Source organism: Ochotona princeps, chromosome 10 (genome assembly GCF_030435755.1).
Source record: "Ochotona princeps isolate mOchPri1 chromosome 10, mOchPri1.hap1, whole genome shotgun sequence".
In the NCBI taxonomy this organism is placed as follows: domain Eukaryota; kingdom Metazoa; phylum Chordata; class Mammalia; order Lagomorpha; family Ochotonidae; genus Ochotona; species Ochotona princeps.
Window position 1 is genome coordinate 22,039,774 of NC_080841.1, and position 13,785 is coordinate 22,053,558.

At 41.2% G+C, this 13,785-nt stretch overlaps 1 protein-coding gene across 8 annotated transcripts in view; it reads left to right on the forward strand.

The window, feature by feature from the left end:
• Window positions 1-13,785, forward strand: part of RPS6KC1 (ribosomal protein S6 kinase C1) — a 159,764-nt gene that overhangs the window by 23,095 nt on the left and 122,884 nt on the right. For all 8 annotated transcript variants that reach the window (XM_058669177.1, XM_058669174.1, XM_058669173.1 and 5 more), the window contains exon 3: window positions 274-394. Coding sequence is in view for 7 of the 8 variants with exons in the window: in XM_058669174.1 (XP_058525157.1) it covers window positions 274-394 (121 nt within the window). In the remaining variant the exon portion in view is untranslated. The remainder of the gene's footprint in view (window positions 1-273; window positions 395-13,785) is intronic.

Below are 13,785 nucleotides of genomic sequence, written 5' to 3' on the forward strand. Positions count from 1 at the left end.
TGTTTTATGTAACACGTATCTGTTTTGTACCGCACTGAATAGTTTTCTAGTATGGATAGTAAAACTGTACTTGTTAAGAGGCTTAAAAACCCCTAACAGAAAATATTTGCTGCTTAATATTTTTACAGCAAATTTTTATTAGTTAAATCTAGACAATCGTCTCTATTTGTTATACTGTTTGCTTTTGACAGTTTTGTATACGTTAATGAAGATTATTTGAGTCAGGATAGTTTTTTATGATATGTATGCTTAATCTTTTTTTTTTCTTTTCAGATAATTGTTTGGAAGAGATACAGTGATTTTAAGAAACTGCATAAAGAGCTGTGGCAAATTCATAAAAACTTGTTTCGACATTCGGAGTTATTTCCTCCATTTGCAAAAGGAATAGTGTTTGGTAAGTGATTATTTTGAAATTGTGATTTTAAAAAGGTGATGATTAGCTAATTGTGTGTGTATATTGAACTCTTGACAAAGTAGCTTCACTGTGAAGTAAGTAAATATTACCTAATAAGATTTATATCATTTAGCAAGCACTTGAAGTTGTTTCTTTATGTTCTTGATACAGTTGTTGATCAAGTGCTAATTGTTAGATTGCTGGTGTTTCTGAGGCTGGCCAAATGCAAAACATATGTGTTTGATAGCATTTATTTATACATTTAATCTAGAAAAGATAGTGGAAAATATGGGAAAAAGCATAGAAAAATAATCACAACAGCTGCTCAGGAGTAAACACAGCTATACGGTTAATAGTTTACATTGTGCTTTACTAGTATGGTGTGTATGAGAGGTCTTCAAAGTGTTCATAGATTTTAGAAAGACTTTTGAGCCAGAAATGAAGCATGTTTATTTTTTTAAAGATTTATTTTTATTTAAAAGGCAGATTTATGGGTCTGTTACAATAGTTCAATTGGCTAATCCTCTTCTTGCAAGTGTCAGGATTCCACTTAGGCACCGGTTTGTGTCCTGGCTTTTCCACTTCCCATCCAGCTCCCTGCTTATAGCCTTGGAAAGCATAGAAGATGGCCTAAAACCATGGGACCGTGTGTCTGCTTTGGCGACCCAGAAAAAACTCCTGGCTCCTGGTTTCAGATTGGCTCAGCTCCAGCCATTGTTGCCATTTTGAGAGTGAACCAGTGGATGGAAGACCTTTATCTTTGTCTCCTCTCAGTAAATCTGCCTTTCCAATAAAAATCTTTTTCTTTCTTTCTTTCTTTTTCTTTTTTTTTTTTTTTTTTTTTTTTTTTTTAGTTTACAGAGAGGAGGAGAGACAGAGAGAGAGCCGTCTTCCCAATTGGGGTTCATTCCCAAAATGGTCACAGTGGCTGGCGCTGAGCCGAATCGAACCCAGGATCTAGGAACTTCCACCGGGTCTTCCACGTTGGAGAAGGGCCCAAGGTCTTGGGCCATCCTCTTCTGATTTCCTAGGCCATAAGCAGAGAGCTGGATCAGAAGTAGAGTAACTGGGACATGAACTGATACCCATGTGGATTGCCTACCTACAGGCAGAGGACTCGCTTGTTTGCCACTGTGCTGCTTTACCACCATGCCAGCCCCTAGAGTATTATTTATTTATGTATTTATTTATTTGAAAAGTGGAGAGACAGAAAGATGAAAAGGAGATCTTCAAATGGCTGGTTCATGCTGCCTGCTTGCAATAGCAAAGGCTGGGCCAGACTGAAACCTAGAATCAGTTTTGGTGTCCTGCATGGGTGGTGTAAACCCAATTCCTTGAGCCACTGTCTGCTGCCTCACAGGATGGGTATTAGCAGGAAGCTGGACTTGGGAGTGGAGTGAGAATTTAAACCCAGGTTCTGACAGGATATGTGAGCAGTAGGTATGGGAGACTGTGAGCTAGAGCACCTCCTCAGGGAGTGTGTGAGTTAGTATTTGTTGTAGGCTACTCTCTGGCATGAGAGTAATTCGTTGCATAATAACTGGCTAACAGATTTGGTTATCTGGAAATGGAGTGCTTTCACGTCCAAATCCAGGAAATGGAAAGAAACTTTTGGAACAAGCTATAGGCCTTGAAAAGAATATTAGTAAATGCCTTAGGACCTTGAAGAACTGAGTAATATAGGGCTAGCATGGTGGTTTAATAAGAATTACCACCATCCTGTGGTGCCAGCATGCTATGTAGTACCAGTTTGTGTCCTGGCTGCTTCACTTCCAATTTAGCTCCCTGCTAATGGCCTGGGAAAGCTGTGTAAGATGGCTCCAGTATTTGGACCTGTACTCATGTGGGAGATACAGAAGAAATTCCTGGCTCCTGGCTTCAGATCAGCTATGGCCGTTGTTGCCATTTGGGGAGTGAGCCAGAGGTAGGAAAACATTTTCTCTATCTTTGCTTCTTTCTAAATTGGCCTTTCAAATAAAAATAAATCTTTAAAAAATTTATTGTCCTATTGTTTTAATTTAAAAAATTTTGATATTAATGTAGATGACAAGGATGCACATCCATGAGGTACTCTGGTTAGAATGGGAAGGGGCAAGGGTTAAAGGGGGAAGGTGAGTAGGACAAATACTTTTAAGTTTCCTTTTCTTCTATGTCTAGGTTGTGGGGTTGAGGAGGGAGGGAGGGAGGGAGAAAGAGATGGAGGAAGAGGAGACCACTCCCGTCTGCCACACTACATCAGAACCCGGGGATGGTGGTGTGTCCACTTGATGCCATCTTAGGAACCCCGATGTGGAGAAAGAATATTCTGAGTGTTGCTCTAGTAGTCTTGATAGTTCTGAGATGGTGTTGGTTTTGTTGCTCCAAGGTTGAGAAAATCCTTCCAAGATCCATTGGCTGACAGAGTCCTCGGTAGTGCATCCATTTGCCCAGACATTTGTTGCCAAACTCAGCCAGGAGAGTTGTCCAATCCATTCTGTTCTCCATCTTCTGACATGGCATTTGCCATCTTCTGCAGGCCCAAATGAGTGGTCGTCTTGTCTGCCATATGCACCTGGGCATGTTGTGGTCTGGTGGGTGGAAGTCCCCCAGAAGTCATTCCTTACCTGTAAAGTATTCCCTCAGTGGTCCCTCCCTCCCATGACATCTGCATATCCCCTTCCCTGAGCAATCCATAGCCCCTATGCCCACAAGTGAGCGGGGTTCCTGAGCCCAGTCTTCTGCCAGGGCAGCGTGTTGGCCTGGGACCCTACTCACCTGCCTGGGAACCAAACATGTGCCTGAGTCTTCAGACCTACCACTGGTGCAGCTTCTACTGGTGTGGTGTTCCACTCCAAATAAATCAATCTAAAAAAAAAAAAAATGAAATGATTGGAAGCTTTGTAACATCCCAAATGAGAATTGGCAAGGAAGTTGGGTAAATGTTACTGGATATCACAGTAAGAAAGATTCTTACTTAGAGAAGGTTCAACAACAATGCATATTGTTAAGTGGAAAGAAGGAAGTTAAAAAAATTTATTGTGCTATCCGAGTGAACTGGATATACTAGCTAAGAGTTCCAACCTGATGGCTTAATTAATTATGGTATTATTTCTTCTGCTTACTAAGTAATAGGAGAGAAACTAGAGGAAGGGATATTTAAAGAAATAATCTAGGATTTGTCTTGAAAATGCTCAATCTTTCCAGATAACCGACACTACCAGACTTAAGACATGACCTTTGGGACTGGCACTGTGGTGCAGTAGGTGAAGCTGCTGCCTAGTATGCCAACATCCCACATATGAGTTCTAGTTCAAGTCCCAGATGTTCTGCTTCCAGTCCAGCATCCTTCTCCCCAGAAGGCAGTGGAGGATGGCCCTGGAGCTTGGGTCCCTGCCACCCACCTAGGAGAAGCAAGTGGAGTTCCCGGTTGCTGACTTTGACCTGACCTGTACCTTGGCCACGTGATTGTTTTTGGGGAGTGAATCAGTGGATGAAAGTTCTCTCTTTTTCTCTTTCTGTGTCTCTCCCACTCTCTCTGTTGCTCTGCCTTTCAAATACTCACACACATACAAGCATACATACATGTATATATAAACAAACTCTGATCAAGATCAAATTGACGGCCTTGAACGGAAACATAGTCTGAAGATAAACCCTTAACATCTTTTTAAGACCTCAGAAAGATTCGGTGAGGCTGAATGCTCTCTAAAGAGATTAAAGTTGTACTTCACAGGTGCTTTCAAACAAGATCTTACAGAGCAAAGCCGAGGGTAGAAGAGGTCTTACTGTCGTGAAGAAATTTGTAGGCATGAGTATGGTGTCATGGAGCAAATCCAAAGAAATATCCCAGGAGACCCAAGCTGAGAGAAGCAGAAAGATTGCGCCTTGGACTCATAGGCACAAAAGTAGTGAAAAATGAAGAGGCATTTTGTAGTCTTTCTACCAATTGTATTGGTAGAAAGTGAACTGAAAAACCAACACAGCTACACATGCTGCTGTCTTTGCTCAGGGTATGTGACTGACAGACGGGAGCAGGCACTAGTAACCCAGAAGAGAGAGCCAGAGAGTTGTAGCCTTATGCCCAGGCTCTGACACTTAAGAGCTTCCAATGCATGTCCTGGCTTCTACTCGCTTTGTTGTACAGGAATGTCAACAGCAGTTATCCATGTCTGTCCCACTGTTGCAATTGTGTGCTGAATGTATCAATAGTAGTTAAATTTTCTCTGGTTTCATAGATCAGTAAGAATTGTTCTGAAGGAGTTACTAGGATACCTTATAAAGTTAGTGGAAAATGAAATGAAGTGACATGGTTATTACGGTGCCAAAAGTGTGAAATCCCTGCGTTGTTTTTTCATAGTATACATTTCTGCCGTTTGCGTCCACAGCTTCTATCTTAACTAGCATCTTAGCTGCTAGGCCTGTTGTCTGGCCCACTTTGACATTTATGCATAAGGAAGAGTGCATTCTCCTCTCTGTCTCCTCCTCAGAGCCATCTTTAGAAGAATGATGTTCATTTTAGCTTCTCTGGGCTGGCACTACCTAGATGTCCTTCTCAAAATGGCATATCTGAAGGCTTGTGGTGTCCACCGGCCTCTCAGGAGTGACAGAAATTTGTGTTCCCTGGTCAAGATATTGGCCAGTTTTCCACTGTGTGTTAGTATCTTGCAGCTGCAATAGAGAATGACCACAAACTTGGTGACTTAAAACAAGAGGAATTTGTTTTCACAATTCTGGAGGCCAGAGCTGAACTGGACTTCAAGGTGTCTGCAGGGCTGATTTGAGAGAAGACTTGAGAGAAAAGAGTCTGTTCTCTGCCTCTTGGCTTTTGGCAGCGTTGTTTTAGTCTTGCAGGCCCTTCTCTTTAAACCTCTGTGTATGCCATTTTGATACTAACCTTTCTGTGAAATCTCCTGCCTGTCTTATAAGCAGACGCATAATTGCGCTTAGTGCCTTTCTGGGTTGTGCACAGTGATTGTCCTGTTCTAAGATCTGTCTGCAAAGACTTTTTCTAAGTAAGATGACATTTCCAGGTTCCAGGGATTAGGAGCTGTTATCTTTGTGGGATGGCAATAGTCATTTTTCAGACTACCACACTGTATATTCATGTTTTCCCTCCCGCCTTTTTTTTACAGCTAGTAAGAATTCACATTCACTGATGATTCCAACACCCCTTCCAGATTGACTGTTGCTGTCCTTTTTCCCTTTAACTTTTTTTGGAAAGACTTATTTTTGTTTGAAAGGCAGATTTACAGAGAGAGAGAGAGAGAGAGAGAGAGAGATCTGCTTTCCATTGGTCAACTCCTGAAATGGTTGCAAGGGCTGAAGCTGTGCCAGTATGAAACCAGGGAACCAGGAGCCTCTTCTGGATCTCCCACATGGGCCATCTTCCATTGCGTTCCCAAGCATGTAACAAGGGAGCTGGATCAGAAGTGAAGCAACTGGGACTTTATGACTGGTGCTCATATAGGATTCTGGCACTGCAGGTTGAGGCTCAATCTACCATACCACAGTGTCAGCCCCTAACTTTACATCTTTTAAAAAATATTTCTTTATTCAAGATACGCACATACACACAGAGTGAGCAGGTACACAGTAGATGGAATTCTTATTTGCTTGTTTGCCTCTCTCCCCATATCCCCCCACCTCCTGATGTCTCATGTCCAGGACTGGATAGGGAGCCAAGAACTCAATCCATGGATCCCACATGGGTGGCAGAAACCCAGGTACTGAGCCATTACCACTGCCTCTCAGAGTCTGCATTAGCAGGAAACTGGAATGAGGAATTAGAGCCAGATATTAAACCCAAGTACTGTATGATGGGCTGCTCATCCTAGTTCGTGTACCGAGCACCCAGTGTCTATCCATGTATCTGTGTGTGTATGTGTTGCGTGTTGGATATAGTCATCTGTTTCTTGCTGATTCAGACACCTACTCCTATTTTTTTCCTAACAATATAAAGTCTATAAATGTACTTGTTTCAATGCTCAAATTATTTTATTTTTGATCCATATAAGTGCTTTTAAGCTGGCTTTCTATGTCCAGGTCATTTGGTGCCACCATATTTTTCTTTATTTTAATACTTGCTGTTTTGTGGCATAATTAGCACTCATCTTGAATTTTTTTTTGCTGCAGTCCAATAAGCTTCCACTCTAAAAAATATTTATTTATTTTTATTGCAGAGTCAGATATGCAGAGAGGAGGAGAGACAGAGAGGAAGATCTTCTGTCTGATGATTCACTCCCCAAGTGGCTGCAGTGGCTGGAGCTGAGCTGATCTGAAGCAATTCGAAGCCACGAGCCAGGAGCTTCTTCCTGGTCTCCCATGTGCGGGTGCAGGGTCCCAAGGCTTTGGGCCATTCTTGACTGCTTCCCCAGGCCACAGGCAGGGAGTTGGATGGGAAGCGGAGCCACTGGGATTAGAACTGGTACCCATATGAGATCCTGGTGTGTTCAATGCAAGGATTTCAGTTGCTAGGCTACTGCGCTGGGCCCATAAGCTTCCACTTTTTCAAGAAGCCTTGATTTTTACTGTTGGGTATGGTGTTCGAGACTGTGTTAGTCATCAGAGTATCACTTTGACCTGAAAGTCCTTGGCTTGCTGGGCCTCCTTTTCCACCTGGCCAGGGTGAGCTTGGTCAGTGGAGGGTGTTGGAGGGGCGCTGTAGGATAGAGGCGCCTGCTGTGTTCTGTTCTAGCTTGCTCCAGGCTGCCAGTGGAGTGTGTTTAAGACCAAATGCTGTTGGTCTGGCAAATTTTGATGTGGATTTCTGCTGTGGCTTTTGGCCTTTTAGCCTGGGGCTTTTGGCACTGCTCGCTGTCTCTGGCTCATGGTCCCTTGCCCTCCAGTTTTGGCTCCCCTACTGTGGCGCAGCTGTGGCTGGTACAGCTCTGTTAACCCTGCTCATTCAGTGGGCTGCAGCCACTGTCTCGAGTGAGGTCTGAATTCTAGCCTCCAGGATGAGGCAGCTCTTTCTAATACTTTCTGGTTCTTTGCATCAACCCAGACAGTCTTTAGCATTCTTCTAAATTTTCTTTTGCGAGTTAATCTTTTGTAGATTGTTGATAATTCTTTTTTAATTTTTTTTAAAAGATTTTCCTTGTTTAAGTTGCTGTGTGGATTCCATTTTCTGTCTGAACTTTGCCTGTTCCAGAGAGTTCTGGAACTACATTCCCTCAGTAGTTAGTTAGGAGTGGGCCCCTCCTTTACAGACCCCTCTCAGTCTGCTGGAAGTTTTTCTTTGACTTTTTTGCTTTCTTTAGGGGTCTCGTTTTGCGTTGATGTTTTCTTAGATAGTTCACTTCTGCTTGTCTCATCCATGATCCTCATTTTTTTTAAGAAGTGTGATAAATGAACCTGACGGAAAAAAAAAAGACCAAAGGGCGGGGGATGAACTAGCTCATAGGAGATCTCTCTCTTTCCCTGTTTGTCTTTTACTGTAAGAAGCAAAGCTTCAGGGAGGAGAAAAACAGCTTATGGAAGATCTCTCTCTCCTGCTTTCTCTCTCACTCTAATTTGAAGACGCAAAGAATAAGGGGTGAGTCAGATCTCAAGCAAACTTAAGAAAACAACAGGGCCTGGCATGGTAGCCTAGCAGCTAAAGTCCTCGCCTTGCACAGACCGGGATCCTATATAGGTGTTGGTTTCAGTCTCTGTGACCCCACTTCCCATCCAGCTCCCTGCTTGTGGCCTGGGAAAGCAGTCAAGGACGGCCCAAAGCCTTGGGACCCTGCACCCGCACGTGGGAGACCCGGAAGGAAGTTCCTGGCTTGTGGCTTCGAATTGGTTCAGCTGTGGCTATTGTGCTCACTTGGGGAGTGAATCATCAGACCGAAGATCTTCCTCTCTGTCTTCCTCCTCTCTGTGTATCTGACTTTGCAATAAAAATAAATAAATCTTAAAAAAAAATAGTTAGGAATGTACTTATGCACATGTATATGTACATATGTATGATATGCCCATTTATTTGTACTTCCATTCATGTATACTTCTGCATATATATGTGGATATGCATATTTATATATACATGTGCATGTACATATTTTATAATTACATGTTTTTCTAAACATTCTTATGTGATTAATTTTTATAAGTTACACAAGAAGTCTTTAAAAGGTTAGTGGAAATAGATTAAAAAATAAGTTTATTTGTCCGAAAAAGCCATTGAAATTCATGCTGCTAAGGATCTTTGGAAGTTTATGGAAAATGCATATGATGAAAAAGCTATGCAATGAATTTAAAAATTTTGGTTTATAGACTTTTAAAATTTATTTGGAAGATAGAGTGACAGAGAGAGACAGATTGATTTCCCATCCTCTGGTTCACCCCTCCCCTTCAAATGTCTGCGACAACCAGACTGAAGCCGGGAGCCAGGAGCTCTGAGTCATCTGCCTGAGTGGCAGGGGCCCAGGTGCTTCGACCCCTCTCAACTGCCTTCCGGGTGTGTTGGCAGGAAGCTGAGTAGACGTAGAGTGTCGGATATCAGTTGCTGGCACGGCAAATGGCAATTTAACGTGCTGTACCACAGTGCCAGCCCCTCAAAATTTTCTTGTCCCGTAGTGAACTCATCTTTAATTTCTTTCTCACAAACTTCCTGAAAGTACATGTACTTGATTAGTGCCCCTTGCTCTTTAATTTTGGGTTTCTAGCTGTGATTAGAAAAGTCTTCCAACACCTGTGTTTTCTTGCAATGTGATGACTGCACTTGAGATATAGTGAATAATTAACAAGGATTTTGAGTTTTGGATGTAAGATGATACTTTATTTCACTTTTCTTTCTTTGCATCTTAAGTTTTCATTTTCTGAATGAAATGAACATCTTTGTTATTAATTTTTATTTGAACTATCATTAATTATTTTTACAGCATTTATTTGCTATTTCTTATGTAAATCCATGTTTGTGTGCCATATTGATGTATTAAATTAAGATTTACTTATTTCAAAGACAGAATTACAGAGAGAGGGTGAGACATGCAGGGAGAAGCTTTCCATCTTTGGCTCCATAGGGCCAAAACAGCCGGTGTTGGGTCAGGTCAAAGCCAGGAGCTAGGAGCTTCATCTGAATCTCCACAAAAGGTGCAGGGTCCCAAGGCCTTGGGCCGTCTTCTGCCACTCTCACAGGTGCGTTAACAGGGAGCTGGATCTTAAGTGGAGCAGCGGGACTCTAACCAGCATTCCTATGGGATGCTGGCATTGCAGACAGCAACTTAGCATGCTTTCTGTGCAAAGGGTTGTAGCCACAAGTCAACAAATGATATTAATAAACAATTTGATGGGAAATGTTTCTGGTGAACAAACAGCACGTGGATTTCAGAATTTTTAGGGAGATGAAAATAAACTTGTCTTTTAATTTCATTTTTCCATGAAGTTTTTGAAGTCATCTTATAAAAATGTAGAGTTATCTCTTGACACAGAATGAAGGAGGACTTCTGTGTTTTCTTAGGGGAAAAAGTCAATAAGAATAGAAACAGTCCTCTTGGAGCCTTTAGTCTGTTCTGTCCCCCTAAAAAGCATTTGGGGGTTTATAAACTCTTAGCATCATAGGCTGTTGACTGTTGACTGCTGGCAGTCAGAGCAGTGATTGTTCAAGTGAGATAGAGGCTAGAACATTTAGACCTACATCTTCTGTCCACTCTTTAGGAGTAAATGAGCTTACTCAGGTTAGCATCTGGGTTTGGTTTTCTTACTGATGAAGTCTGGGAGCACCTTCTGTTCTGAGGACCATCGCTGTGGTCAGTGCCTCACGCAGATCAACAGATACTGGAGTTTGTGGTTTGATTAGTTTCCCAGTGTTCCAGCTCAGTGTGTTCAGTGGCTCCTCCTTCAGTTCTTCAGTGCTCCTCTGTGAGTTCCTGGCTTGCCTTTCACATTTTAGATGTCTCTTCTTGTAGGAAGTTCTCCAAATTTCTTTTAGGCTGAGGTAGTTGTCTCTCATTCTGTTTGTTTCTCATCAACACTGCACTCAACTCATTTTTCTCCAGTTTTTTTTTTTTTTTTTGGAAAATTTTGAAATGTACAGAGAAAGCATGTTAGTTCATGGGTAATTCATGTTTTGCCACACTCTCTGTATTTGTCTGTGTCACTTTTGCCTAAACTGTAGCAGATTTTTTTTTTAAAAAAAGATTTATTTATTTTTATTGGAAATGCAGATTTATAGAGAAAAGGAGAGACAGACAGGAAAAGCTTCCATTCACTGACTGCTTCCCCAAATGGATGTAATGGCCAGAGATGAGCCGATCTGAACCCAGGAGCTTGTTCCAGGTCTCCCATGTGATTATACTATGGTCCCAAGGCTTTGGATCATCCTGCACTGCTTTCCCAGGCCATAAGCAGGGAGCTGCGTGGGAAGTGGAACAGTTTGTTCGTGATTGGGCACTCATGTGGGATCCTGGTGCTTTGCAAGGTGAGGATTTAGCCATTTAGCCATTGTGCTGGGCCCAAGTAGCAGATATTTTTTTTTTTTTTAAAGATTTATTTTATTTTTTTTATTACAAAGTCAGATATACTGAGAGGAGGAGAGACAGAGAGGAAGTGGAGCTGCCGGGATTAGAACCAGCGGCCATATGGGATCAAGGCGAGGACCTTAGCCACTAGGCCACGCTGCCAAGCCCACCAAGTAGCAGATATTATAACATTTCACCTGTGCTTCCTCTATTTCCCCTGAGCTTACAATACCATATTATACCCTTCAAATTTTATCTAGTTATTTATAAAAATGTGCATATTTCGAAGAGTTACCCAGAGAGAGAGAGAGAGAGGGAGACAGACATACACAGAGGAAGAGAGAGAAAGATCAATTAATCTTCCCACTGCTGGTTCAACTCCCCTGATGGCTGTAAAGCTGAAGCTGAGCCAGGCTGAAACCAGGAGCTTCTTTCAGCTCTCGCACTTGGTGGCAGGTGCCCAAGTACTTGGGCCATCTTTTGCTGTTTTTCCTTGGCCTTTAGCAGAACTCTTGTTTCAGACAACGCCTTTACCGGTTGCATTGCATTAGTGCTGGCTTCTGAGCCCTTCAAATTTGGCATTGATATAATCATGTGATGAGACAGGCAGTCCATATTAAAATTTCTCCAGTAGTGCTAAAAATGTCTGTTTAAGCTTCTTCAAGAGGTCTGAAGTCATGCATTTGTTTAATCTGGAATATTTTTGTTCATGACACTGACATTTTTAAGATTACAGAAGAGTTGGTTTGTTGAAGGTTTCACAATCTGGATCTGGTTGTTTTCTTGCGACTAGCTCATTTTTGTTTTTCTTACATTAATCAAGAAACTGTGATTTCCTTTGAGGAAGAGGCAAGCAGTTCCTGACAGCTGAGATCTAGCTGCACACAGTCTGTTAGTTCAGCCTTGATTTTCCCTGGAGTTTGCCTGGCAGTCACAGATGGTCTGTTTTTCTCCTGTTAAACACAAAGTTTCAGAACACAAACTTTAGACATACTTTGTTTCCTGGGGTCCAGACAGAAAAAAGATCTCCTTGTAATTATGTCTGAGCCTATTTAGAAGCATGAATGTTATTTAAGCCACAAAAAATGAGATTCTACTCTTTTTTTTTTCAGAAATCATAGCTTTAGCATTGCTTAGTTCTTCTCACCTTGTAATGTTTATTAAAAACCATGAAATTTAGATGGATTTGATAGCATCTTGGAATGATCTCTAATTCCCAGCAGTACCCACTCTAGACGAAAGCCTGACTTTCTGGAACCTTTTCCCAGAAGGGTGCACATAAGCTCGAATCCTGGTAGTCACTGCTAACATGCTGTTGGTAAAAGGCCCCAACGCTCCCAGGGCTGTGTGTTCTCCCCACTGGGGAGGATCAGTCATTCCTCCACATTTCACTTAGAGGTCTGTGTCTGGTGCTATTCCTGAGACAATATTAACATCTGAGAATCTTGGCCCCTCTTCTCACTCTGTTAGTTTTTGGAATGTTTCAGAATCATCAACATTAAACTTTCTGGCAGGTTTCTTACTTGTCAAGGATAAGTTTGTTTCAGGTAGCTAATATTTGGTCAATGTCATTTGTATTTTTAAAAAAGTTATAAAATAAATTCTTGTAAATAGTAACAGAAAATAGAGACAATGTGAAAAGGCAGTTTATAAGCCAGGGAGAGTGATTCCCTCCCACTGCCCCCCAGGGATCAAACAGTCTAGTTAGATTACTCCTCACCAGCCTAATTAGAATACTCCTTGCCCTGCCACAGCACCGTGATTGGGTGATTGGGTGATTGGGTGATGGGAGTTGTGGTAGTGGATTATATACATTATATGCATGCAATACAGTCTCAAGTAAGTTTGTTTTCCATTTACTGCCTCTGCCTGTATTTTTCCTACTCTAGTCACAGGCAAATAAGTGTTGGTAGACAGTGTGAATAGAAATCTAGGTTAGAAACAAGAGAAACACTTGTTCCTGATTTCTTATGTTGTTGCCACCTTTGAAGTAAAATTGTGATTTTATTACAGAGAATAGCCAGAAGTGTGTTATTGTGTAACATTAGCATGATTATTGAATCTTGTGACTTTATTTTAAATTTTAAAATTAGATGGCTTTGTTATGTGTGTTAGGACCAACATTTGTTGCATTAAAATTAATCTGCTCTTTGTTTATGCTCCTGATGCAGGCTTTTGATTTTATATCTCAATGTCTTAGGAACAAAGTGAGCATGTTCTTTCACATTTGTTCTGATAATTGTATTCAATGTAATCTTTTAATGTCTGAGCCTTTAGTTTTGATTCTTCTCCAGTCTGAAACAATATTTTAAGTCATTTCTCTTTGCCCATGTTTAGTGGAATAGAAATACATAGATGCATAAAAGCTTTTAACTTCTTGCATGCTCAAGCATTTTAGTCTAGCTTAATGGGGAAATGAGGTGAGAGGCTAAGATTAAAACCCCCAGATTTGTATGTATCTACTTTAGATGTAAATAAGGTATTTTTTTAGGGTATCATTTAACAGCTGACAGCTTTGCTTATGTGTTAGGACCTGAACTTAGTCCACGTCCACACTTGAGTGCAAGGGGGATGGCAGTGGTAGGTTTTTTCTGTACTGGGGCTGGTACTGTGCTGCTTGTAGCACTGGCATCCTGAATCAGTGCCAGGTTGATACTTGGCTGTTCTACTTCCAATCTCTTGCTAAAGTACTTGGGAAGGTACTCTGCCTTTTAAAGAACTAAATATAAATCTTCTTTTAAATTTATTTTTTTAAAGGTGGATATAGTTTTTATAAGATTTATGTATTTATTTTTAAAAAGTTTTGGTTTTTTTTTTTACAGGAAAATGGGTAAGACTATTATTTCCATATTGTTTCCTTCATATATCTGAGGTAAAGGGGGATTTTTTTTTTTAAGATTTATTTATTTTATTACAAAGTCAGATATACAGAGAGGAGGAGAGACAGAGGGGAAGATCTTCCATCTGATGATT